A 25920-nucleotide genomic window follows, 5' to 3' on the forward strand; every position below is an offset into this window, starting at 1 on the left:
AATATCTCCATATAGCCTCTGGGGGCTATATGTGAGGTATTTTTAGCCTTTATATAGGTTACATTTGCCTCCCAGGGCGCCCCCCCCCAGCGCCCTGCACCCTCAGTGACTGCGTGTGAAGTGTGCTGAGAGGAAAATGGCGCACAGCTGCAGTGCTGTGCGCTACCTTTAGAAGACTGCAGGAGTCTTCAGCCGCCGATTCTGGACCTCTTCTGACTTCAGCATCTGCAAGGGGGCCGGCGGCGCGGCTCCGGTGACCATCCAGGCTGTACCTGTGATCGTCCCTCTGGAGCTGATGTCCAGTAGCCAAGAAGCCAATCCATCCTGCACGCAGGTGAGTTCACTTCTTCTTCCCTCAGTCCCTCGTTGCAGTGATCCTGTTGCCAGCAGGACTCACTGTAAAATAAAAAACCTAAGCTAAACTTTTTCTAAGCAGCTCTTTAGGAGAGCCACCTAGATTGCACCCTTCTCGGCCGGGCACAAAAATCTAACTGGAGTCTGGAGGAGGGTCATAGGGGGAGGAGCCAGTGCACACCACCTGATCTGGAAAAGCTTTACTTTTTGTGCCCTGTCTCCTGCGGAGCCGCTATTCCCCATGGTCCTTTCAGGAACCCCAGCATCCACTAGGACGATAGAGAAAACTCATATTACCCCGGATTAACCATGTAGATATTTTAAACGTCACACACTGCACACTCAGGATGGACATGTATAACGTCACACACGGCACATTCAGGATGGACATGTATAACGTCATACACTGCACACTCAGGATGGACATGTATAACGTCACACACTGCACATTCAGGATGGACATGTATAACGTCACACACTGCACACTCAGGACGGACATGTGTAACGTCACACACTGCACACTCAGGATGGACATGTATCACGCACTGCACACTCAGGATGGACATGTATAACGTTACACACTGCACACTCAGGATGTATATGTATAACATCACACACTGCACACTCAGGATGGACATGTATAACGTCACACACTGCATATTCAGGATGGACATGTATAACGTCACACACTGCACATTCAGGACGGACATGTATAACGTCACACACTGCAAATTCAGGATGGACATGTATAACGTCACACACTGCACACTCAGGACGGACATGTATAACGTCACACACTGCACACTCAGGATGGACATGTATCACGCACTGCACACTCAGGATGGACATGTATAACGTCACACACTGCACACTCAGGATGGATATGTATAACGTCACACACTGCATATTCAGGATGGACATGTATAACGTCACACACTGCATATTCAGGATGGACATGTATAACGTCACACACTGCACATTCAGGACGGACATGTATAACGTCACACACTGCAAATTCAGGATGGACATGTATAACGTCACACACTGCACACTCAGGATGGAAATGTATAACGTCACACACTGCAAATTCAGGATGGACATGTATAACGTCACACACTGCACACTCAGGATGGAAATGTATAACATCACACACTGCACACTCAGGACGGACATGTATAACGTCACACACTGCACACTCAGGATGGAAATGTATCACGCACTGCATACTCAGGATGGACATGTATAACGTCACACACTGCACACTCAGGATGGATATGTATAACATCACACACTGCACACTCAGGACGGACATGTATAACGTCACACACTGCACACTCAGGATGGACATGTATAACGTCACACACTGCACATTCAGGATGGACATGTATCACATCACACACTGCACACTCAGGATGGACATGTATAACGTCACACACTGCACATTCAGGATGGACATGTATAACGTCACACACTGCACATTCAGGATGGACATGTATCACATCACACACTGCACACTCAGGATTTGACATGTATAACGTCACACACTGCACATTCAGGATGGACATGTATAACGTCACACACTGCACATTCAGGATGGACATGTATAATGTCTCACACTGCACACTCAGGATGGACATGTATCACGTCACACACTGCACACTCAGGACGGACATGTATCACATCACACACTGCACACTCAGGACGGATATAGTAACATAGTAATTGAGGTTGAATAGAAGCAAATTGCCCATCGTATTCAACCTGTATTAAGTTGTGATGATTCAACACACCCGCTGATTAATGTTTTATGACTAGTTAACTACTATAACTCATATTACCCCAGATTAACCATGTAGATATTTTAAACGTCACACACTGCACACTCAGGATGGACATGTATAACGTCACACACTGCACATTCAGGATGGACATGTATAACGTCACACACTGCAAATTCAGGATGGACATGTACAACGTCACACACTGCACATTCAGGATGGACATGTACCACATCACACACTGCACATTCAGGACGGACATGTATCACACACTGCACACTCAGGATAGACATGTATAACGTCACACACTGCACACTCAGGATGAACATGTATCACACACTGCACACTCAGGATGGACATGTATAACGTCACACACTGCACACTCAGGATGGACATGTATAACATCACACACTGCACATTCAGGACGGACATGTATAACGTCACACACTGCAAATTCAGGATGGACATGTATAACGTCACACACTGCACACTCAGGACGGACATGTATCACGCACTGCACACTCAGGATGGACATGTATAACGTCACACACTACACACTCAGGATGGACATGTATAACATCACACAATGCACATTCAGGACGGACATGTATTACGTCACACACTGCACATTCAGGATGGACATGTATAACGTCACACACTGCACACTCAGGATGGACATGTATCACGTCACACACTGCACACTCAGGATGGACATGTATCACGTCACACACTGCACACTCAGGATGGACATGTATCACGTCACACACTGCACACTCAGGATGGACATGTATAACGTCACACACTGCACACTCAGGATGGACATGTATAACGTCACACACTGCACACTCAGGATGGACATGTATAACGTCTCACACTGCACACTCAGGATGGACATGTATCACGCACTGCACACTCAGGACGGACATGTATAACGTCACACACTGCACACTCAGGATGGACATGTATCACGCACTGCACACTCAGGATGGACATGTATCACGCACTGCACACTCAGGATGGACATGTATAACGTCACACACTGCAAATTCAGGATGGACATGTATAACGTCACACACTGCACATTCAGGATGGACATGTACCACATCACACACTGCACATTCAGGACGGACATGTATCACACACTGCACACTCAGGATGGACATGTATAACGTCACACACTGCACACTCAGGATGGACATGTATCACACACTGCACACTCAGGATGGACATGTATAACGTCACACACTGCACACTCAGGATGGACATGTATAACGTCACACACTGCACACTTAGGACGGACATGTATAACGTCACACACTGCACACTCAGGATGGACATGTATCACGCACTGCACACTCAGGACGGACATGTATAACGTCACACACTGCACACTCAGGATGGACATGTATAACGTCACACACTGCACACTCAGGATGGACATGTATAACGTCACACACTGCACACTCAGGATGGACATGTATAACGTCACACACTGCACACTCAGGATGGATATGTATAACATCACACACTGCACACTCAGGACGGACATGTATAACGTCACACACTGCACATTCAGGATGGACATGTATAACGTCACACACTGCACATTCAGGATGGACATGTATAACGTCACACACTGCACATTCAGGATGGACATGTATAACGTCACACACTGCACACTCAGGACGGACATGTATAACGTCACACACTGCACACTCAGGACGGACATGTATAACGTCACACACTGCACATTCAGGATGGACATGTATAACGTCACACACTGCACACTCAGGACGGACATGTATAACGTCACACTGCACATTCAGGACGGACATATATAACGTCACACACTGCACATTCAGGATGGACATGTATAACGTCACACACTGCACATTCAGATGGACATGTATCACACAGATGTACAGTTCAGCCTTTCAAAAATGATGCAAACAAAACGTAGCAAATTAGAAAAAAAACAGAGATTTGAACCTGTGATATTGGCGGGGTAAGCCGGGTGCAAAACTCTATATGGAAGGGTCCACATGGGTCAAAATTGCCAAGGCTTCGACCCTGGTTGCTACCAGGGTTATTCCCAGGTCCGACTCAGGTAGTCTCCACTGTGTAAGGCATGACCCGGGTCTCCATAACCTGGGACATGCATAAAAGAAACTGGTTGGCGGGCTCAGTAGCGCTTGGAGATGACATCATCTCCAAGCGTCCACTGTTAGATGGAAGCCCCGCTGTAATGTGAATGGCACAGACTAGAGAATAACCTGGGTCCATCCGCCTGTGTGAAAGTGGTAAGCGACCTAAAACCCGTATTCAACCCGTGCTCAGTGACCTGGTTGGAGCCGGGTTTTAGGTGTGAAAGTGGTATTACTGATGCATTGACTGAACAACCCCCTTATACAGTGGACCTAGCTTTATATTACTACCTGCCTATGTGACTACTAGAGCCCAGGCACATGTGCACTGTATGATTCCAGGCGCAGAGTTACATTTCCAACCACTGAAAGAGACAGAAGGAGCCTTAGGTAAGATGGGCATTCTCTCTCATTAGCTCCATCCTGCCCAGGCAGCCAAGGCATCCTAGGTATAGCTGATCAGATCTATCTCCACAGATCAGTGCTTGTATAGTCCCTGCGCGGTGTACTCACGTATATCGATTCTCTGCTCCAGTGGCAGCGGATTGCTGGTCCGGGACACAAGTTTGGTGAGACACGTGGCAGCAAGTAACTGGGAATAGGAGGACTGAGGACAAAGAGAAGAGGAAAGACCACACATTACTGTCAGAAAGGAGACGTAAACAAGAAATGAAACTTTCACATATAAAGGACAACAGTAAAAGATAATAAAAAACACAAAAAACCTGGTAACCTATCACGCTAGTTGTGTGAACAGTGTATAAATAAGCATTGTGAATTTAAGAATTTTACTGAGAAGGAAACTATGACACCCCAAAATACTGGCACTCCCTTTGTGTGTGATGTGCTAAATGGTGCTGCTCCAACCCACAATAGCAATGTGTATCACCAATACGGGTAGATTATTTCCCTTCATCCCACCACGAACACTAACCGGCTATGTCCACCTTGTGCTACATCTCCCCAATACTTACACTCCCTCGCTCCAACAGCAGCTGGCACTTGCTCAAACACTCGGGGCTGTTGGTGAACTCCACTAGGGCTTTCTCAGCCTGCAGCCGGGTGCTGGTGTCTGTAGTCTCATAAAGCTGCTTGCACAGGATCTCTAGCTGGGCTAGACTCTGGTAAAGAGAGAGAGGACGCACATTATAGTCTGCAGAGGTAGAATATCAGCCCAAGCAAGTGCAAGTATATCAACTGCAGGTACAGAGGGGGAGATGTACTAAGCAGTCGGGATCCCAGGTGTCAGGATACCGACGCTGGAGTCCTGACTGCTGACAATGTCGTTAGCTGGAATCCTGTCTCACAGGGGCTATTCCCGTTTGTGAGTGTCCATGACACCCATAGAGTGGCAAAAGAACCTGTGGCGAGCACAGCTGACGGCACACCGACGACCGGGATGACGTTGTCTGTATACCGACGGCCGGCATCCCAACCGTCAGCAATTTATACTGATCCCGTACTAAGCCTTGGACTATTAAGTGGAGAGAGATAAACTACCAGCAAATCAGCTCCTAATTACCATGTTACAGGGGGTGTTTGAAAAATTATAGTTATTAGCTGATTGGTTGGTATTTTCTCTCTCTCCACGGCTTAGTACATCTGACTCAGAGACCGATGTGTTAAACCCTCAAGTCTACCTGGATTTATTTTCTTCCAAAAGCATTTATTTACATAGGAATGGAGCCTATCATATTTGTAATGAGCCCCAAGGATGGGAGCAAGCAGCTACACTAACCCCAACCTTCCAGTACTAAGATCCTGTGCCTGCCACAACCAGCATGATCACTGGCTGAGAGTGATCCATTCCCTATGTTACAACAAACTCTGATTGGCTGTCAAGCTCACAGTACGATAAAATATGGAGCACACACCGACCAGGAGATCTCAAGGTGGGAGGGTGTCTGATCCCAGTGGGTACAACACTGTCACAGCTGAAGCTGGAGATGACAACAATTATATGGATTCCTCCAAAATCTAAATCCATTGTGTAGAATTCTGTACAGCATCTTGTCTAGTGTTAATGTGGAGTCGACACACACTAGCATAATATACTCCCCAATAAGTATATTACACTGGATAATGTTTGGTATAATGTGTTGGGCACCCTTGTGTGTGATATACTATATATTACTATGGTATGCAGTTCATATACAGCAGGCATGTCCAAACTGCGGCCCTCCAGCTGTCGAGAAACTACACATCCCAGCATGCCCTGACCCAGCTTTAGCATTCTCTGACAGAAAAACTGTGTCAGGGCATGATGGGATATGTAGTTTCACAACAGCTGGAGGGCCGCAGTTTGGACATGCCTGATATACAGTATATGCAATTTCACTATTCAAATAAACATATGGAAACCCCCCTCTAGAAATCCTGCGTTTGCCCCAGTACGGATGCTATAAAGGGCAGTATGGACGGTGCAGTGGTTAGCATTACTGCCTCACAGCACTGAGGTCATGGGTTTGATTCCCACCACGCCCCTAAATGTGTGGCGTTTGTATATTCTCCCCATGCTTGCATGGGTTTCCTCCGGGTACTCCGGTGTCCTCCAACACTCCAAAAATATACTGGTAGGTTAACTGGCTTCTAACAAAAATAAATGAACCCTAGTGTGTAATGGGCCCTACACACTACGCGATAACACTGAAGGATATGAACGATCTCGTTCATTAATGAACGAGATACCGTTCATATCTTTCAGTGTGGAGGCACCAGCGATGAACGATGCGCGGCCCCGCGCTCGTTCATCGCTGGTGCCCCGTCGCTTGTGCATGCAGGCCAATATGGATGATCTCGTCCATATTTGCCTGCACTTCTATGGCATACTTACCTACTTTCTGGCAGCTCTCTCTGGGAGAGAGCTGCCAGGACGGCTCAATGGAGGGGCTGGGCTGGAAAATGACGAGGGGAGGGGGCGGGAAGGAGGCGGAACGGAGCGTGGCAGAGAAGGGGCAGAGGCGGAATGAGGGCGGAGTTACACCGTTAAACCACGCGCCCCGCTCTGTAATGCCGATATAACCGGCATTTTACGGCAGGGGGCGTGACTATGATGACGTGATTCAACAAGAATCGCGTCATCTACTGTCTGGACCGGCCACTTTACTATCAAAGTGGGCGGCCGGGCAGGGGGTAACTTAAAAACCGGGAGACTTGTCTGCTCTTCCGTGGGGCCGTGAGGGTCACCCGATTTTCGGGAGCCTCCCGGCCATTCCGGGAGAGTAGGCAAGCATGTTCTATGGAGCCAGGTGACAGGAGGGGGGGGGGGGGGGGGGAAGAGTGAAGAAACTTCACTCCCCCTGTCGCCGGGTCGTCCGTCGGCCATATACGCTGTCGGGCAGCTCGGCGGCGGATCGCAACGTGTGTGTGTGTACATGGGCAGACTAGATGGCCCAAGCGGTTCTTATCTGTCGTCAAATTTTTCTGTTACTTCTTACTTTATTTCTCATTAACACACGTTCAGCCCACAAAATGACTGCCTGCGCTGTGTACACTTTAATGAAAATCTCACGTCATGTCAAATGTGTTCTGACTTACTTTCCTGCATACAGCACGGTACAGAGAGAGAAAGTGTAAAATAAGCTCTGCGCTAGCTTTCAATAAAGACCTTTCTGTGGGACGCAGCAAGTTGGCAGTCCTAAATGGCCCTCGCTGGTTCCTTCTGCACCCTCACGTGGCGTAGTCCTATCAGCATTTACAGATCAGGCTTTTCTAGTCAGCGGTCCAAATTCACCTCTCACACCGTTCCCTCACCACTGGCGAGACTCCAAAGGATTTATATCACTGTCAATTAGCGCAGCACAGAGGGAATGTGGAAACACATAAATCCAAATAGGAATCAGATCTTTCAGACAACGGATTGGTAGGACTAACGGGACATTTGGGAGGAAGTTTCAAAGTCCTCTAAAAACGTCTGCATTAAAGAAAATGCCAGTAAGTCACTTTTTAGATGGTGCTTCGTCCCAACAGAGCGGTGTTACCAGGAACATCAGACCTGTGCTGGGGGTACTGCGGTCACAGGAAGTGGTGCACGTGCTCCACACAACCTTCATGGTTGGAGGTCAGAGGCTTTATACCCTACAGGTCCCAAACTCTACCTGGTCTAGGATAATGAATCACATGGTGCCATACATGGAGGTGCCCACGCAATGCCTACCCTATATTCCTGGCACCACATTCTGGCACTTTCATTGCCGCCAGCAACACATTTCTGAAGCTCTCTTCTGGGGGGTTAAGGGACAGAGTACCCCGAATGCCTCCACACAGAGTGCCGACAATATGGCACCTGAGCAGAAGATAGCAAAGCCTCTGTCACGAATGCCACACTCTTTCCTATCTTCTGCACGGGTAGCAGCTGATTTACAGATACAGACATAATACCGACACGGTCAAAATACTAATATTCATTATACAGACATGTTAAAAACGCCAACATAGTCAGAATACAGACATTTGGAATGCCGACATGCGTTTTTAAAGAATTTTTGCCCCAAAACAGACTTGTTCATACTTTACCATCCCAGTGGACCTGGAGGGGTAATATAATAGTGTGCGGAGCGCAGTGAGGCACTTAAATGGTGTCCATGTCGACATTGACACAAAACCCCCAGAAAACTCATGTCAGTACTCTATGTAGGCATTTTGAACATGTCGGCATAATGAATGTCGATATTTTGACTGAACTGTCGGTATTGTGTCCGTCGGTAAATCATACTGAACCCCTTCTACACAGGCGAGAGCAGCAACTTCCTCAGTCTCTGTAGAAATATTTTGCACACAGACCCCCTCATTGCTTAAAACGCCCCTGGGAATGCATTACAAGTATTTTAAAGAGCCTCATCGCCTCTTTTCATAAAGTTTGAGCCCCTTGGGTTTCCTTAGCCTTTGCTTCAGTTTAAGCTTTAGCCCTCTAGCCCTGTTACTCCACCCTGAGACAGGAGTGCCAATCTGTTTCCACTTCTCTGCTCTAATAAAAATCTGTTTAAAAATAAAATGATATTTTTTAGAGATCCCTCCCAAACTGGATGAAGCAGCATGACTGGCACATGGCTAGCCTTCTACGTGTCATGCATTCTCCCTACGATCACATTTTTTATATCCATAATAAAAGAGTATATACACAGACACACGCACACTTATGCTCTACTCTCAGCAGCGTGCCCTCTGTACACCCCAGGTCACTGAGATTGCCTTTTCCTTTCATACAGAGTCATGCGAAAGAGAAAGTGCACAGTCTATCAAATCTGTATCTTTACACAGGAGATAATTAAGAACCATCTAGTTCTAACCAAGTCCTAGAATCATATAAATCTACCAAACATGGACAAATAATCCATAGCAGAATTTACTTATACATCTAGTCACCGATGACCATGAGACAGCGCTACCGCCTCTATGTACAAGCAGAATCTCTAGGACTACAGTACATGTCAATTTATATTTGCAAATGCCACATAGGGGGTGGTACCACTACCATTTAGATACATGATACAATAAGCGACGCTTGTCTTGTGTGGTGCACATAGGGACAGTATAAATGAAAATATAACTTTTATTGCTTTAGAAATGTAGATATAGTAAAATCCTGGAATAAAATAGACTGATGTGTACAAATGATGAGATGTGATTAAAATTTGCTATGCACTCTATATCTTCTCCTACGTTCCTTTTTCCAAATAAAGATTAGATTTCGGCAGACAGGTGCTATTTGTCAGGTTTACAAAAGATCTAAACTCTAATATGTGTACAAAATATACGTTATAGTAAGAACTTACCGTTGATAACGGTATTTCTCCTAAGTCCACAGGATAACAATGGGATATGATGGAGCGACAGCGGATTTGCACCAGTCAAAGCTTTCCGACCTCCCAGCAAGCAACGGGCCCGTTCAGATATCCCCGCCCCCTGGCTCAGGCAAATCAGTTGTATTCCAAAGAAGATGGGAGGAGCATCATGTAGAACCCTAATCAGGCCAGAAGAACACACATGCACACCCTTCCGTACAAGAAGGAAGAGGTTAGTGAGTAAAAAGGATCCTCAAATCAGGTGTGTCAGGGTGGGATCCCTGTGGAACCTGTGAACTTAAGAGAAATACCGTTAGCAACGGTAAGTTCTTACAATAACGTATATTTCTCCGGCAGGGTCCACAGGTTACCCACATTATAACAATGGGATTTCCCAAAGCAATTTAGTGGTGGGGACGCTCCTGATGCCCAGGAGAATCCTTCGCCCGAATTCAGCATCGTGAGAAGCAAAGGTAACCAAGGCATAATGTCTTAATGAATATGTAAACGGAAGACCATATGGCTGCCTTACATACCTGTTCTGTTTAAGCACCACATTGTGCTGCCTTACGAGTCGAGTGAACAGAGACATTAGCCAGAACAGGGAGATCAGTTTGAGAATATGCTTCGTCATCCGAAGTCATCTTGCCAGTGTCTGCTTACTAGCAGCCCATCCTCTTGTGAAATCCATAGAGAATGATAAGAGAATATGCCTTTCTGATGACACTGGTACAATCTATGTAGATCCTTAATGCACGGATCACGTCCAGCGATGTATCTCCCGCCGAAAAGTCCCGGAACCTAAAAGGCCGGGACAACATTTTCTTTGTTAAGGTGGAACTTAGTCTTCACCTTAGGAAGATACCCAGATTAGTTCTGAGAACTACTTTATCTAGATAAACAATCAGAAATGGGGAACAATGTGACAATATTCCTAAGTCTGATATTCTTCTAGCTGACACCCTAGTCCGTAGAAAAGACACTTTAGCTGTCAACCATTTATGATCCATATTATTAAGTGGTTCAAATGGGGAAACTTGAAGGGCTTTCAGGGCTAAACAAGTCCCACGGCACTGTAGGAGAAACAACCAAAGGTTGAATGCGCAGCATACCCTGGAAAAAAGTAGGCACATAAGTTGGTCATTTACTTTTGGAACTCTACAGGCAATGCCGACCCTTGCTCTCTCAAGGAAGACATCCATTCCTGTCTGAAGGAATGCTAAGACCCTGGAAACTCTGAAAAAATATTGGGGTCCCATACACCTACAGCACCTGGCATTCGCAGATGTCTCTCATCCAAGCACTCACCAGGCCCATCACTGCATAGCTTCCAAGATCTGGTGATCTTGGGCATATCCAGTGTGGTGTGGCTGTAGATTTTCTTTCACTGCACCAATGAATATAGGCTTGCCATATTTGGTGATAAATGCGAGCTAAGGACGGTTTCCTTGCTCTGAACACTGTTTGAAAGTAACCTCTTGACCTCAGGATAGAGGTTTCAATGGCCACGCTGTCAAAGACAGTCGATCCACATGTCTGTGATAACCAGGACCCTGCGTTAGTCGGTCTGAACGTTGAGGGAGCAGAAGTAGACCATCCATTGCCATTCTCTGCTGGTCTTCCTGTTTAAACAGTCTCACCACCCTGGGTAATAGGGTAATTAGAGGAAAACCCATCCGCCAGATGAAGGTCCTATCTCACCGATAAGGCATCCACAACGATCGCCCTGGGATCCTTTGTTCTTGACCCGTATGTGAGCACTTTGTTATTCAACCAAGACGCTATGAGATATATCTCTAGCAAGAACCTCTTGTTTGCTAGAGTCCAGAAGATCTCTGGGTGTAGCGCCCATTTACTTCCGTGAAAGGTGTGTCGACTTGAGAAAGTCTGTTTCCCCGTTTAGGATTCCCGGAATGAGAACGGCGGACGAGGTTGAATGATGAAGTCCTGTTAACAAGCTTGGCTTGGAAATCAAACCTATGACAGGCCTACTTTGTTGGTGAAAGACCAGCACTCTACCAACTGAGCTAACCAGTCTGCACCCTAGGTATGTGACTTACCTTCTTCATCACTTTTCGGCTGAGAATTCCTCCCTGATGTTGAGGTACACTACTTCCGTTGCTTTGTCAGAGCGGAACTGGACTGGTTTTCACTGACAACTGTCCCGTGCCTACACCGGTGCCCTGTATATGGGCCGAGGTTTCAACCTTTATCGATAGACAGCTCTTTGGGAACACAATCTTCCTGACACTGATCCTAGTGTCAGAATCTTCCCAATCTGATATCAAAACGATTTCCCTTTGTCCAGCTGGGATGTCTGTAGCCCCCAGGTTAACGACCTTCTTACTTTTATCGTAAGTACCATAGTCCGTCTTTATTATCTGATGCAATCCATTAATACTTACAACACCTTGTATTCCTAGCTGGTCCCTCCAGGTACCAACCAGGCCCACACTGCTGATCTTCCATGATCCGATGAAATCTGGGCATATCCAGTGTGGTGTGATTGTAGATTCTACTTGGTAAGAATCAGACGCTGCAGAGACCTAGAGTGGAATTGTGCATACTCCCTCCTGTGGATGCAGATACCATCAAACCCATCCCCGCATTGCTGCGTGAATGGATACCGTTTGACTGTGTGGCGAGTTCTGAATCCTATAGTGAACCCTGGATATCTTGTTGCGAGGTAAAAAATTACTCTCTGCAGACCTGATCCAGTACAGCTCCCAAGTGAGTCATCTGATGTGACGAAACTGGAGATGATTTTCCCCAAGTTATGAGTCACTTGCCCCTGCAAACACGTTATTGCTGTTGCCGATGACAAAGAGCAATCTCTGTTACTGTGTCAGGATTAAAAATCGTCCAGGTATGGGAAAAACTTTAACCCCTGCTGGCGGAGATAAGGTGTTATTACTCCCATATTCCTGGTAAATACTCTGGGGACTGTGGCTAACCCAAAGGGTAAGGCCTAGAACTGAAAATGCTCTCTGGAGGAAAGCAAACCTTGGATAACACTGATGGACCATGGTCTAGGAACATGTAAATAAGCATCCTGTATATCCAGGGATACCATAAAAACCCCTGGCTCCATGCCACACATAAGGAACGTAACGATTCCATGTTTCCCAATGCATTTGTTCAGCATTTTAGGATTGCACATGAGCCGAAATGACCCATTTGGCTTCAGACTCAAACCAGGTTGAAGTAAAACCTTGTCCTTGTTTGCCAGAGGAACTGGAATGACTATTCCTGACCAAAGCAATTTGTGACCTGCTTCTTGCAAAGCCATGGCCTTCGTTTCTAGCCGTGACAGGCTGTCTTGAAGGCGAAAGCATAACTTGAGATGCCCTGCCAGATCTGTTGTGACCTGAGGAAGTCGGCCCCCCAACCTGGAGTCTCCCAGGCAGAGCACACACCATCAGACTGATGGTTTAATGTTTCTACAGCACCTGGTATTCCCCGATGGTCTCCCATCCGAGTATTAACCAGGCCCAACACTGTAGTCTTCTGGTAGCCCAATGCTTTCCTAGTCTCCGACTTGTTAGATACCAAAAAGGGGGCGAAATGCAGAACTATTAGGTTTGAACTGTATGTGGAAGGAACCTACCTTCTTGGAGTATGCTTCTGACTCCAGAATGTCTGTCAATTCTTACCAAAAAGAATATTTTCAGAAAAAGACAATGATTCCAAAACCTTCCTAGCTTCCACATACCCACCTAAAACTGCTCTACGAGCAGGTATAGCTAGGGCTGATGCCCTGGAGTAATATTTTGCCCATATCCAATGCTTCCAGGAACATTGCAGTTTTTTATATGAGCCATATGAGATTCTTGCTTTACTGAAAAATCTCCTTCTCTTGCATCAGCCCAGGCAACCACTGCCTTTGTCATTCAAGCCGAAGCCAAGACTGCCCTAGACAGGAAAAAAATAAGAATTTACTTACCGATAATTCTATTTCTCATAGTCCGTAGTGGATGCTGGGACTCCGTCAGGACCATGGGGAATAGCGGGCTCCGCAGGAGACAGGGCACATCTAAAAAAGCTTTTAGGTCACATGGTGCGTACTGGCTCCTCCCCCTATGACCCTCCTCCAAGCCTCAGTTAGGTACTGTGCCCGGACGAGCGTACACAATAAGGAAGGATCTTGAATCCCGGGTAAGACTCATACCAGCCACACCAATCACACCGTACAACTTGTGATCTGAACCCAGTTAACAGTATGATAACACAAACGAAGTAGCCTCTGAACAGATGGCTCACAACAACAGTAATAACCCGATTTTTGTAACAATAACTATGTACAAGCATTGCAGACAATCCGCACTTGGGATGGGCGCCCAGCATCCACTACGGACTATGAGAAATAGAATTATCGGTAAGTAAATTCTTATTTTCTCTAACGTCCTAGTGGATGCTGGGACTCCGTCAGGACCATGGGGATTATACCAAAGCTCCCAAACGGGCGGGAGAGTGCGGATGACTCTGCAGCACCGAATGAGAGAACTCCAGGTCCTCTTTAGCCAGAGTATCAAATTTGTAAAATTTTACAAACGTGTTCTCCCCTGACCACGTAGCTGCTCGGCAAAGTTGTAATGCCGAGACTCCTCGGGCAGCCGCCCAGGATGAGCCCACTTTCCTTGTGGAATGGGCCTTTACAGATTTAGGCTGTGGCAGGCCTGCCACAGAATGTGCAAGTTGGATTGTACTACATATCCAACGTGCAATCGTCTGTTTAGACGCAGGAGCACCCAACTTGTTGGGTGCATACAATGTAAACAACGAGTCAGATTTTCTGACTCCAGCTGTCCTTGAAATATATATTTTTAATGCTCTGACAACGTCCAGTAACTTGGAGTCCTCCAAGTCGCTAGTAGCCGCAGGCACCACAATAGGCTGGTTCAAGTGAAATGCCGAAACCACCTTAGGGAGAAATTGAGGACGTGTCCTCAATTCTGCCCTGTCCGAATGGAATATCAGATATGGGCTTTTGTATGACAAAGCTGCCAACTCCGAAACTCTCCTGGCTGAAGCCAGGGCCAACAGCATGGTTACCTTCCATGTAAGGTATTTTAAATCTACCGATTTTAAAGGCTCAAACCAATGAGATTTGAGAAAATTTAGAACCACGTTCAAATCCCACGGTGCCACTGGAGGCACTATTGGGGGTTGTATATGTAGTACACCTTTGACAAAAGTTTGTACTTCAGGCACTGACGCCAATTCCTTCTGGAAGAAAATTGATAAGGCCGAAATTTGAACTTTAATGGACCCCAATTTGAGGCCCATAGACAATCCTGCTTGCAGGAAATGTAAGAATCGACCCAATTGAAATTCTTCCGTTGGAGCCTTCTTGGCCTCACACCACGCAACATATTTTCTCCAAATGCGGTGATAATGTTGTGCGGTCACTTCTTTCCTGGCTTTAATTAAAGTAGGAATAACTTCCTCAGGAATGCCCTTCTCTTTTAGAATCCGGCGTTCAACCGCCATGCCGTCAAACGCAGCCGCGGTAAGTCTTGGAACATACAAGGTCCCTGCTGAAGCAGATCCCTTCTTAGAGGTAGAGGCCACGGATCCTCCGTGAGCATCTCTTGAAGTTCCGGATACCAAGTTCTTCTTGGCCAGTCCGGAGCTACCAGTATTGTTCTTACTCCTCTTTTCCGTATAATTCTCAGTACCTTTGGTATGAGAGGCAGAGGAGGGAACACATACACTGACTGGTACACCCACGGTGTTACCAGAGCGTCCACAGCTATTGCCTGAGGGTCTCTTGACCTGGCGCAATACCTGTCCAATTTTTTGTTGAGGCGAGATGCCATCATGTCCACCTTTGGTTTTTCCCAACGGTTCACAATCATGTGGAAAACTTCTGGATGAAGTCCCCACTCTCCCGGGTGAAGGTCGTGTCTGCTGAGGAAATCTGCTTCCCAGTTGTCCACTCCCGGGATGAACACTGCTGACAGTGCTACGACATGATTCTCCGCCCAGCGCAGAATCCTTGCAGCTTCTGCCATTGCACTCCTGCTTCTCGTGCCGCCTTGTCGGTTTACGTGGGCGACTGCCGTGATGTTGTCGGACTGGATCAACACCGGCTGACCCTGAAGCAGCGATTTTGCCAGGCTTAGAGCATTGTAGATCGCTCTTAGCTCCAGTATATTTATGTGAAGAGACGTCTCCAGGTTTGACCACACGCCCTGGACGTTTCTTCCCTTTGTGACTGCTCCCCAACCTCGTAGGCTGGCATCCGTAGTCACCAGGACCCAGTCCTGTATGCCGAATCTGCGGCCCACTAACAGATGGGCAGTCTGCAACCACCACAGGAGAGACAACCTTGTTCTCGGTGACAGTGTTATCCGCTGATGCATGTGCAGATGCGATCCGGACCATTTGTCCAGCAGATCCCACTGAAATGTTCGTGCATGGAATCTGCCGAATGGAATCGCTTCGTACGAAGCCACCATCTTTCCCAGGACTCTTGTGCATTGATGTACTGACACAGTTCCTGGTTTTAGGAGGTTCTTGACAAGTTCGGATAACTCCCTTGCTTTCTCTTCCGGGAGAAATACCTTTTTCTGAACCGTGTCCAGAATCATGCCCAGGAACAGCAGATGTGTTGTCGGGGTCAATTGAGATTTTGGAAGATTTAGAATCCACCCGTGTTGCTGAAGCACTACTTGTGTTAGCGCTACACCGACTTCCAGCTGTTCTCTGGACTTTGCCCTTATCAGGAGATCGTCCAAGTAAGGGATAATTAATACGCCTTTTCTTCGTAGAAGAACCCTCATTTCGGTCATTACCTTGGTAAAGACCCGAGGGGCCGTGGACAACCCAAACGGCAGCGTTTGAAACTGATAATGACAGTCTTGTATCACGAACCTGAGATACCCTTGGTGTGAGGGGTAAATCGGGACATGTAGATAAGCATCTTTTATGTCCAAGGACACCATGAAGTCTCCTTCTTCCAGATTCGCTATCACTGCTCTGAGTGACTCCATCTTGAACTTGAATTTCTTTATGTACAGGTTCAAGGATTTCAGATTTAGAATAGGCCTTACCGAACCGTCCGGTTTCGGTACCACAAATAGTGTGGAATAATACCCCTTTCCCTGTTGTAGGAGGGGTACCTTGACTATCACCTGCTGAGAATACAGCTTGTGAATGGCTTCCAAAACCGACGTCCTTTCTGAGGGAGACGTTGGTAAAGCAGACTTTAGGAACCGGCGAGGGGGAGACCTTTCGAACTCCAGCATGTAACCCTGAGATACTATCTGCAGGACCCACGGGTCCACTTGTGAGTGAACCCATTGATTGCTGAAAATCTTGAGTCGACCCCCCACCGTTCCGGAGTCCGCTTGTAAAGCCCCAGCGTCATGCTGATGGCTTTGTAGAAGCCGGGGCGGGCTTCTGTTCCTGGGCAGGGGCTGCTTGCTGCCCTTTCTTACCCTTTCCTCTGCCTCGCGGCAGATAAGACTGTCCTTTTGGTCGCTTTTTATAGGAGCGAAAGGACTGCGGCTGAAAAGACGGTGTCTTTTTCTGTTGGGAGGGGGTCTGAGGTAAAAAAGTGGATTTGCCGGCAGTTGCCGTGGCCACCAGGTCCGAAAGACCGACCCCAAACAATTCCTCTCCTTTATATGGCAATACTTCCATATGCCTCTTGGAATCCGCATCACCTGACCACTGTCGCGTCCATAAACTTCTTCTGGCAGATATGGACATCGCGCTTACTCTTGATGCTAGAGTACAAACATCCCTCTGAGCATCTCGCATATAAAGGAAAGCATCCTTTAATTGCTCTAGAGTCAATAAAATACTGTTCCTATCCAGGGTATCAATATTTTCAGTCAGAGAATCCAACCACACTACCCCAGCACTGCACATCCAGGCTGAGGCTATTGCCGGTCGCAGTATAACACCAGTATGTGTGTATATACTCTTCAGTGTAGTTTCCAGCCTCCTATCTGCTGGATCCTTGAGGGCGGCCGTATCAGGAGACGGCAACGCCACTTGCTTTGATAAACGTGTGAGCGCCTTATCCACCCTAGGGGGTGTTTCCCAGCGCGCCCTAACCTCTGGTGGGAAAGGGTATAATGCCAATAACTTCTTGGAAATTAGCAGTTTTCTATCGGGGTTAACCCACGCTTCATCACACACGTCATTCAATTCCTCTGATTCTGGAAAAAATACAGGTAGTTTTTTCACCCCCCACATAATACCCCTTTTTGAGGTACCAGCAGTATCAGAGATCTGCAAAGCCTCCTTCATTGCCGTGATCATATAACGTGTGGCCCTATTGGAAAATACGTTTGTTTCTTCACCGTCGACACTAGATTCATCTGTGTCGGTACCCGTGTCGACTGACTGAGGTAAAGGACGTTTTACAGCCCCTGACGGTGTCTGAGACGCCTGAACCGGTACTAACTGGTTTGCCGGGCGTCTTATTTCGTCAACTGACTTTTGTAATGTGCTGACATTATCACGTAATTCCATAACTAAAGCCATCCATTCCGGTGTCGACTCCCTAGGGGGTGACATTACCATCATCGGCAATTGCTCTGCCTCCACACCAACATCGTCCTCATACATGTCGACACACACGTACCGACACACAGCAGCCACACAGGGAATGCTCTAATCGAAGACAGGACCCCCTAGCCCTTTGGGGAGACAGAGGGAGAGTTTGCCAGCACACACCAAAAGCGCTATAAATGTATATAAACAACCCTAGAAGGTGTTGTTTACTATATATGCGCTCTTAATATATAAATATCGCCAATTTATGCCCCCCTTCTCTTTGTTACCCTGTTTCTGTAGTGCAGTGCAGGGGAGAGACCTGGGAGCCTTCCTCACCAGCGGAGCTGAGCAGGAAAATGGCGCTGAGTGCTGAGGAGAATAAGCTCCGCCCCTTTTTCGGCGGGCTTTTCCCCGGTTTTTAAGAAACTGGCCTGGGTTAAAATACATACATATAGCCTTAATGGCTATATGTGATGTATTTATTTTGCCACTAAAGGTAATTATATTGCTGCCCAGGGCGCCCCCAGCAGCGCCCTGCACCCTCCGTGACTGAGTCAGTGAGCCGTGTGACAACAATGGCGCACAGCTGCCGTGCTGTGCGCTACCTTCAAGAAGACTGAGGAGTCTTCTGCCGCCTGCTTTCCGGACCTCCGTTCTGCCGTCTCTTCAGCGTCTGTAAGGGGGATCGGCGGCGCGGCTCCGGGACGAACCCCAGGCTGACCTGTGTTCCGACTCCCTCTGGAGCTAAGTGTCCAGTAGCCTAAGACTCCAATCCATCCTGCACGCAGGTGAGTTGGAAATCTCTCCCCTAAGTCCCTCGATGCAGTGATCCTGTTGCCAGCAGGAATCACTGAGATTGAAACCTAAAAAAAAACTTTTCTAAACAGCTCTTTAGGAGAGCCACCTAGATAGCACCCTCTCGGACGGGCACAAAAACCTAACTGAGGCTTGGAGGAGGGTCATAGGGGGAGGAGCCAGTACGCACCATGTGACCTAAAAGCTTTTTTAGATGTGCCCTGTCTCCTGCGGAGCCCGCTATTCCCCATGGTCCTGACGGAGTCCCAGCATCCACTAGGACGTTAGAGAAATAAGAATTTACTCACCGGTAATTCTATTTCTCGTAGTCCGTAGTGGATGCTGGGGACTCCGTAAGGACCATGGGGAATAGCGGCTCCGCAGGAGACTGGGCACAACTAAGAAAGATTTAGGACTACCTGGTGTGCACTGGCTCCTCCCTCTATGCCCCTCCTCCAGACCTCAGTTAGGAAACTGTGCCCGGAAGAGCTGACACAATAAGGAAAGGATTTGGAATCCCGGGTAAGACTCATACCAGCCACACCAATCACACCAGACAACTTGCGACACTATACCCAGTGAACATTATGAATAACAACTGAGCCTCTCAAACAGATGGCTCCAAACAATAACCCTTTAGTTAGGCAATAACTATATACAAGTATTGCAGACAATCCGCACTTGGGATGGGCGCCCAGCATCCACTACGGACTACGAGAAATAGGATTACCGGTGAGTAAATTCTTATTTTCTCTGACGTCCTAGTGGATGCTGGGGACTCCGTAAGGACCATGGGGATTATACCAAAGCTCCCAAACGGGCGGGAGAGTGCGGATGACTCTGCAGCACCGAATGAGCAAACTCAAGGTCCTCCTCAGCCAGGGTATCAAACTTGTAGAATTTAGCAAATGTGTTTGAACCCGACCAAGTAGCAGCTCGGCAAAGTTGTAAAGCCGAGACCCCTCGGGCAGCCGCCCAAGAAGATCCCACTTTCCTCGTGGAAGGGGCTTTTACAGATTTAGGATGCGGCAGTCCAGCCGCAGAATGTGCAAGTTGAATCGTACTACAGATCCAGCGAGCAATAGACTGCTTTGAAGCAGGAGCACCCAGCTTGTTGGGCGCATACAGGATAAATAGCGAGTCAGTTTTCCTGACTCTAGCCGTCCTGGAAACATACATTTTCAGGGCCCTGACTACGTCCAGCAACTTGGAATCCTCCAAGTCCTTAGTAGCCGCAGGCACCACAATAGGTTGGTTCAAACGAAAAGCTGATACCACCTTAGGAAGAAATTGGGGACGAGTCCTCAATTCCGCCCTATCCATATGGAAAATCAGATAAGGGCTTTTACATGACAAAGCCGCCAATTCTGACACACGCCTGGCCGAAGCCAAGGCCAACAGCATGACCACTTTCCACGCGAGATATTTTAGTTCCACGGTTTTAAGTGGCTCAAACCAATGTGACTTAAGGAAATCCAACACCACGTTAAGATCCCAAGGTGCCACTGGAGGCACAAAAGGGGGCTGAATATGCAGCACTCCTTTAACAAACGTCTGAACTTCAGGCAGTGAAGCCAGTTCTTTTTGGAAGAAAATCGACAGAGCCGAAATCTGGACCTTAATGGAACCTAATTTGAGGCCCATAGTCACCCCTGACTGTAGGAAGTGCAGAAATCGACCCAGCTGAAATTCCTCCGTTGGGGCCCTTCTGGCCTCACACCACGCAACATATTTTCGCCATATGCGGTGATAATGGTTTGCGGTCACCTCCTTCCTAGCTTTAATCAGCGTAGGGATGACTTCCTCCGGAATGCCCTTTTCCTTCAGGATCCGGCGTTCAACCGCCATGCCGTCAAACGCAGCCGCGGTAAGTCTTGGAACAGACAGGGTCCCTGCTGCAGCAGGTCCTGTCTGAGCGGCAGAGGCCATGGGTCCTCTGAGATCATTTCTTGAAGTTCTGGGTACCAAGCTCTTCTTGGCCAATCCTGAACCACAAGTATAGTTCTTACTCCTCTCCTTCTTATTATTCTCAGTACCTTGGGTATGAGAGGCAGAGGAGGGAACACATAAACCGACTGGTACACCCACGGTGTCACTAGAGCGTCCACAGCTATCGCCTGAGGGTCCCTTTACCTGGCGCAATATCTTTTTAGCTTTTTGTTGAGGCGGGACGCCATCATGTCCACCTGTGGCCGTTCCCAGCGATTTACAATCGGCTTGAAGACTTCTGGATGAAGTCCCCACTCTCCCGGGTGGAGGTCGTGCCTGCTGAGGAAGTCTGCTTCCCAGTTGTCCACTCCCGGAATGAACACTGCTGACAGTGCTAGCACGTGATTTTCCGCCCATCGGAGAATCCTTGTGGCTTCTGCCATCGCCATCCTGCTTCTTGTGCCGCCCTGACGGTTTACATGGGCGACCGCCGTGATGTTGTCTGACTGGATCAGCACCGGCTGGTGTTGAAGCAGGGGTCTTGCCTGACTTAGGGCATTGTAAATGGCCCTTAGTTCCAGAATATTTATGTGTAGGGAAGTCTCCTGACTCGTCCATAGTCCTTGGAAGTTTCTTCCCTGTGTGACTGCCCCCCAACCTCGAAGGCTGGCATCCGTGGTCACCAGGACCCAGTCCTGTATGCCAAATCTGCGGCCCTCTTGAAGATGAGCACTCTGCAGCCACCACAACAGCGACACCCTGGTCCTTGGAGACAGGGTTATCAGCCGATGCATCTGAAGATGCGATCCGGACCACTTGTCCAACAGATCCCACTGAAAGATCCTTGCATGGAACCTTCCGAAAGGAATTGCTTCGTAAGAAGCCACCATCTTTCCCAGGACTCGCGTGCAGTGGTGCACCGACACCTGTTTTGGTTTTAGGAGGTCTCTGACTAGAGATGACAACTCCTTGGCCTTCTCCTCCGGGAGAAACACTTTTTTCTGTTCCGTGTCCAGAACCATCCCCAGGAACAGTAGACGCGTTGTAGGAACCAGCTGCGACTTTGGAAAATTCAGGATCCAGCCGTGCTGTTGTAGCACTTCCCGAGCTAGTGCTACTCCGATCAACAACTGTTCCCTGGACCTCGCCTTTATAAGGAGATCGTCCAAGTACGGGATAATTAAAACTCCCTTTTTTCGAAGGAGTATCATCATTTCGGCCATTACCTTGGTAAATACCCTCGGTGCCGTGGACAGACCAAACGGCAACGTCTGGAATTGGTAATGACAGTCCTGTACCACAAATCTGAGGTACTCCTGGTGAGGAGGGTAAATGGGGACATGCAGGTAAGCATCCTTGATGTCCAGTGATACCATGTAATCCTCCTCGTCCAGGCTTGCAATCACCGCCCTGAGCGATTCCATCTTGAACTTGAACCTTCTTATATAAGTGTTCAAGGATTTTAAATTTAAAATGGGTCTCACCGAACCGTCCGGTTTCGGTACCACAAACATTGTGGAATAGTAACCCCGTCCTTGTTGAAGGAGGGGTACCTTGATTATCACCTGCTGAGAAAACAGCTTGTGAATCGCCTCCAGCACTGCCTCCCTGTCCGGGGGAGCTGTCGGCAAGGCAGATTTGAGGAAACGGCGACGGGGAGACGTCTCGAATTCCAGCTTGTACCCCTGAGATACTACTTGTAGAATCCAGTGATCCACCCGTGAGCGAGCCCACTGGTCGCTGAAGTTCTTGAGACGTGCCCCCACCGTACCTGGCTCCGCCTGTGGAGCCCCAGCGTCATGCGGTGGACTTAGAGGAAGCGGGGGAGGACTTTTGTTCCTGGGAACTGGCTGTATGTTGCAGCTTTTTCCCTCTACCTCTGCCTCTGGGCAGAAAGGACGCGCCTCTAACCCGCTTGCCTTTCTGGGGCCGAAAGGACTGTACCTGATAATACGGTGCTTTCTTTGGCTGTGAGGGAACATGGGGTAAAAATGCTGACTTCCCAGCTGTCGCTGTGGAAACGAGGTCCGAGAGACCATCCCCAAACAACTCCTCACCCTTGTAAGGCAAAACTTCCATGTGCCTTTTAGAATCTGCATCTTCTGTCCACTGCCGAGTCCACAAGCCTCTCCTGGCAGAAATGGACATTGCGTTTATTTTAGATGCCAGCCGGCAAATATCCCTCTGTGCATCTCTCATTTATAAGACAGCGTCTTTAATATGCTCTACGGTTAGCAATATAGTGTCCCTATCTAGGGTATCAATGTTTTCCGACAGGGAATCTGACCACGCAGCTGCAGCACTGCACATCCATGCTGAAGCAATAGCCAGTCTCAGTATAATTCCTGAGTGTGTATATACAGATTTCAGAATAGCCTCCTGCTTTCTATCCGCAGGCTCCTTTAGGGCGGCCGTGTCCGGAGACGGTAGTGCCACCTTTTTTGACAGACGTGTGAGCGCTTTATCCACCCTAGGGGATGTCTCCCAACGTGACCTGTCCTCTGGCGGGAAAGGGTACGCCATTAGTAACTTTTTAGAAATTACCAGTTTCTTATCGGGGGAAGCCCACGCTTCTTCACACACTTCATTTAATTCATCAGATGGGGGAAAAACCACTGGTAGCTTTTTCTCCCCAAACATAATACCCTTTTTTGTGGTACCTGGGGTAATATCAGAAATGTGCAACACATTTTTCATTGCCGTAATCATATAACGAGTGGCTCTATTGGAATGTACACTAGTCTCATCGTCGTCGACACTGGAGTCAATATCCGTGTCGACATCTGTGTCTGCCATCTGAGGTAGTGGGCGTTTTAGAGCCCCTGATGGCTTTTGAGACGCCTGGGCAGGCACGGGCTGAGCAGCCGGCTGTCCCACATCTGCTATGTTGTCAAACCTTTTATGTAAGGAGTTGACACTGTCGCGTAATTCCTTCCACATGTCCATCCATTCAGGTGTCGACCCTGCAGGGGGTGACATCACATTTATCGGCACCTGCTCCGCCTCCACATAAGCCTCCTCATCAAACATGTCGACACAGCCGCACCGACACACCGCACACACACAGGGAATGCTCTGACTGAGGACAGGACCCCACAAAGTCCTTTGGGGAGACAGAGAGAGAGTATGCCAGCACACACCAGAGCGCTATATAATGCAGGGATACACACTACACACAGTGATTTTTCCCCTATAGCTGCTATAATACACAATTTGCGCCTAAATTTAGTGCCCCCCCCCTCTCTTTTTTACCCTATTGAGCCTGGAAACTGCAGGGGAGAGCCTGGGGAGCGTCCTTCCAGCGGAGCTGTGAGAGGAAATGGCGCCAGTGTGCTGAGGGAGATAGCCCCGCCCCCTTCACGGCGGACTTCTCCCGCTTTTTTCAGGATATTTTTGGCAGGGGATTTTACACATATATAGTCTTACCGACTATATTATGTGTTTTTTTGCCAAGCTAAGGTATTTTTATTGCAGCCCAGGGCGCCCCCCCCCAGCGCCCTGCACCCATCAGTGACCGCAGTGTGTGGTGTGCATGGGGAGCAATGGCGCACAGCTGCAGTGCTGTGCGCTACCTTAATGAAGACCGGAGTCTTCAGCCGCCAATTTTCTGGACGTTCTTCTTGCTTCTGGCTCTGCAAGGGGGACGGCGGCGCGGCTCCGGGACCGGACGACCGAGGCTGGGCCTGTGTTCGATCCCTCTGGAGCTAATGGTGTCCAGTAGCCTAAGAAGCCCAAGCTAGCTGCAAGCAGGTAGGTTCGCTTCTTCTCCCCTCAGTCCCTCGAAGCAGTGAGTCTGTTGCCAGCAGATCTCACTGAAAATAAAAAACCTAAATATACTTTCTTTTCTAAGAGCTCAGGAGAGCCCCTAGTGTGCAACCAGCTCGGCCGGGCACAAAATTCTAACTAAGGTCTGGAGGAGGGGCATAGAGGGAGGAGCCAGTGCACACCAGGTAGTCCTAAATCTTTCTTAGTTGTGCCCAGTCTCCTGCGGAGCCGCTTTTCCTCATGGTCCTTACGGAGTCCCCAGCATCCACTAGGACGTCAGAGAAATAGGTTGTTGTTTTTTTTAACCCATCCACTCTCCTATCTATGATGTTGAAAGCAAAGCTAATGTAGATTATTCGTATCTACTTTAGGAGCCACCTCACCTTTTTAAACAATCCCCAGCTGGAAGCGGATCATTAAAATTCCATTTCTTAGGAATTATAAAATCTTATTGGGTGTAGCCCAAGCCTCTTCCATGATTTTCGTCCGCTGATCTGACCCTGGAAACTCAGGTTTTGGGATGTTTAAACACAGGTGCCTTGGTTTTTAACACAAGCTCTACTGTATCCTCTAAGGATAAGATGGCCTCATTACTTTAATTAACTCAGCTACATTCCAGAGCTGAGACCTACCTCTTTTTCATATGATGAAGTAGAATAAATTGGGCTTTCATCTTCTGATGAATGTAAACAATGTGTAGCCTGTGATGGTGAAGGTTTACTTACCACTGGTTCTGAGAAGCTGCTGCTGCATGTAAGGGCTAATAGTGTAACCCTATCCCTGGTACAGGATTTTTGGGGGATTATCCATTTACCTTATTGGATAAAGCTTGTGCAAAGATAGCCCAAGTTGGATACATTT

General features: G+C 48.0%; 1 protein-coding gene across 3 annotated transcripts in view; it reads right to left on the reverse strand.

Moving 5' to 3' along the window:
• XPO7 (exportin 7) overlaps positions 1–25920 on the reverse strand; it is a 144210-nt gene that overhangs the window by 99254 nt on the left and 19036 nt on the right. For 2 of the 3 annotated variants that reach the window (XM_063931824.1, XM_063931822.1), the window contains exons 2-3: positions 5251–5397; positions 4790–4883 (exon numbers count right to left, since the gene is read on the reverse strand). In XM_063931824.1, coding sequence (XP_063787894.1) covers positions 4790–4883; positions 5251–5397 — 241 coding nt within the window. Of the gene's footprint in view, positions 1–4789; positions 4884–5250; positions 5398–25920 lie in introns of those variants that run through there. The other variant, XM_063931823.1, reaches the window with a different exon arrangement.

Source organism: Pseudophryne corroboree, chromosome 6 (assembly GCF_028390025.1).
Source record: "Pseudophryne corroboree isolate aPseCor3 chromosome 6, aPseCor3.hap2, whole genome shotgun sequence".
Lineage (NCBI taxonomy): Eukaryota > Metazoa > Chordata > Amphibia > Anura > Myobatrachidae > Pseudophryne > Pseudophryne corroboree.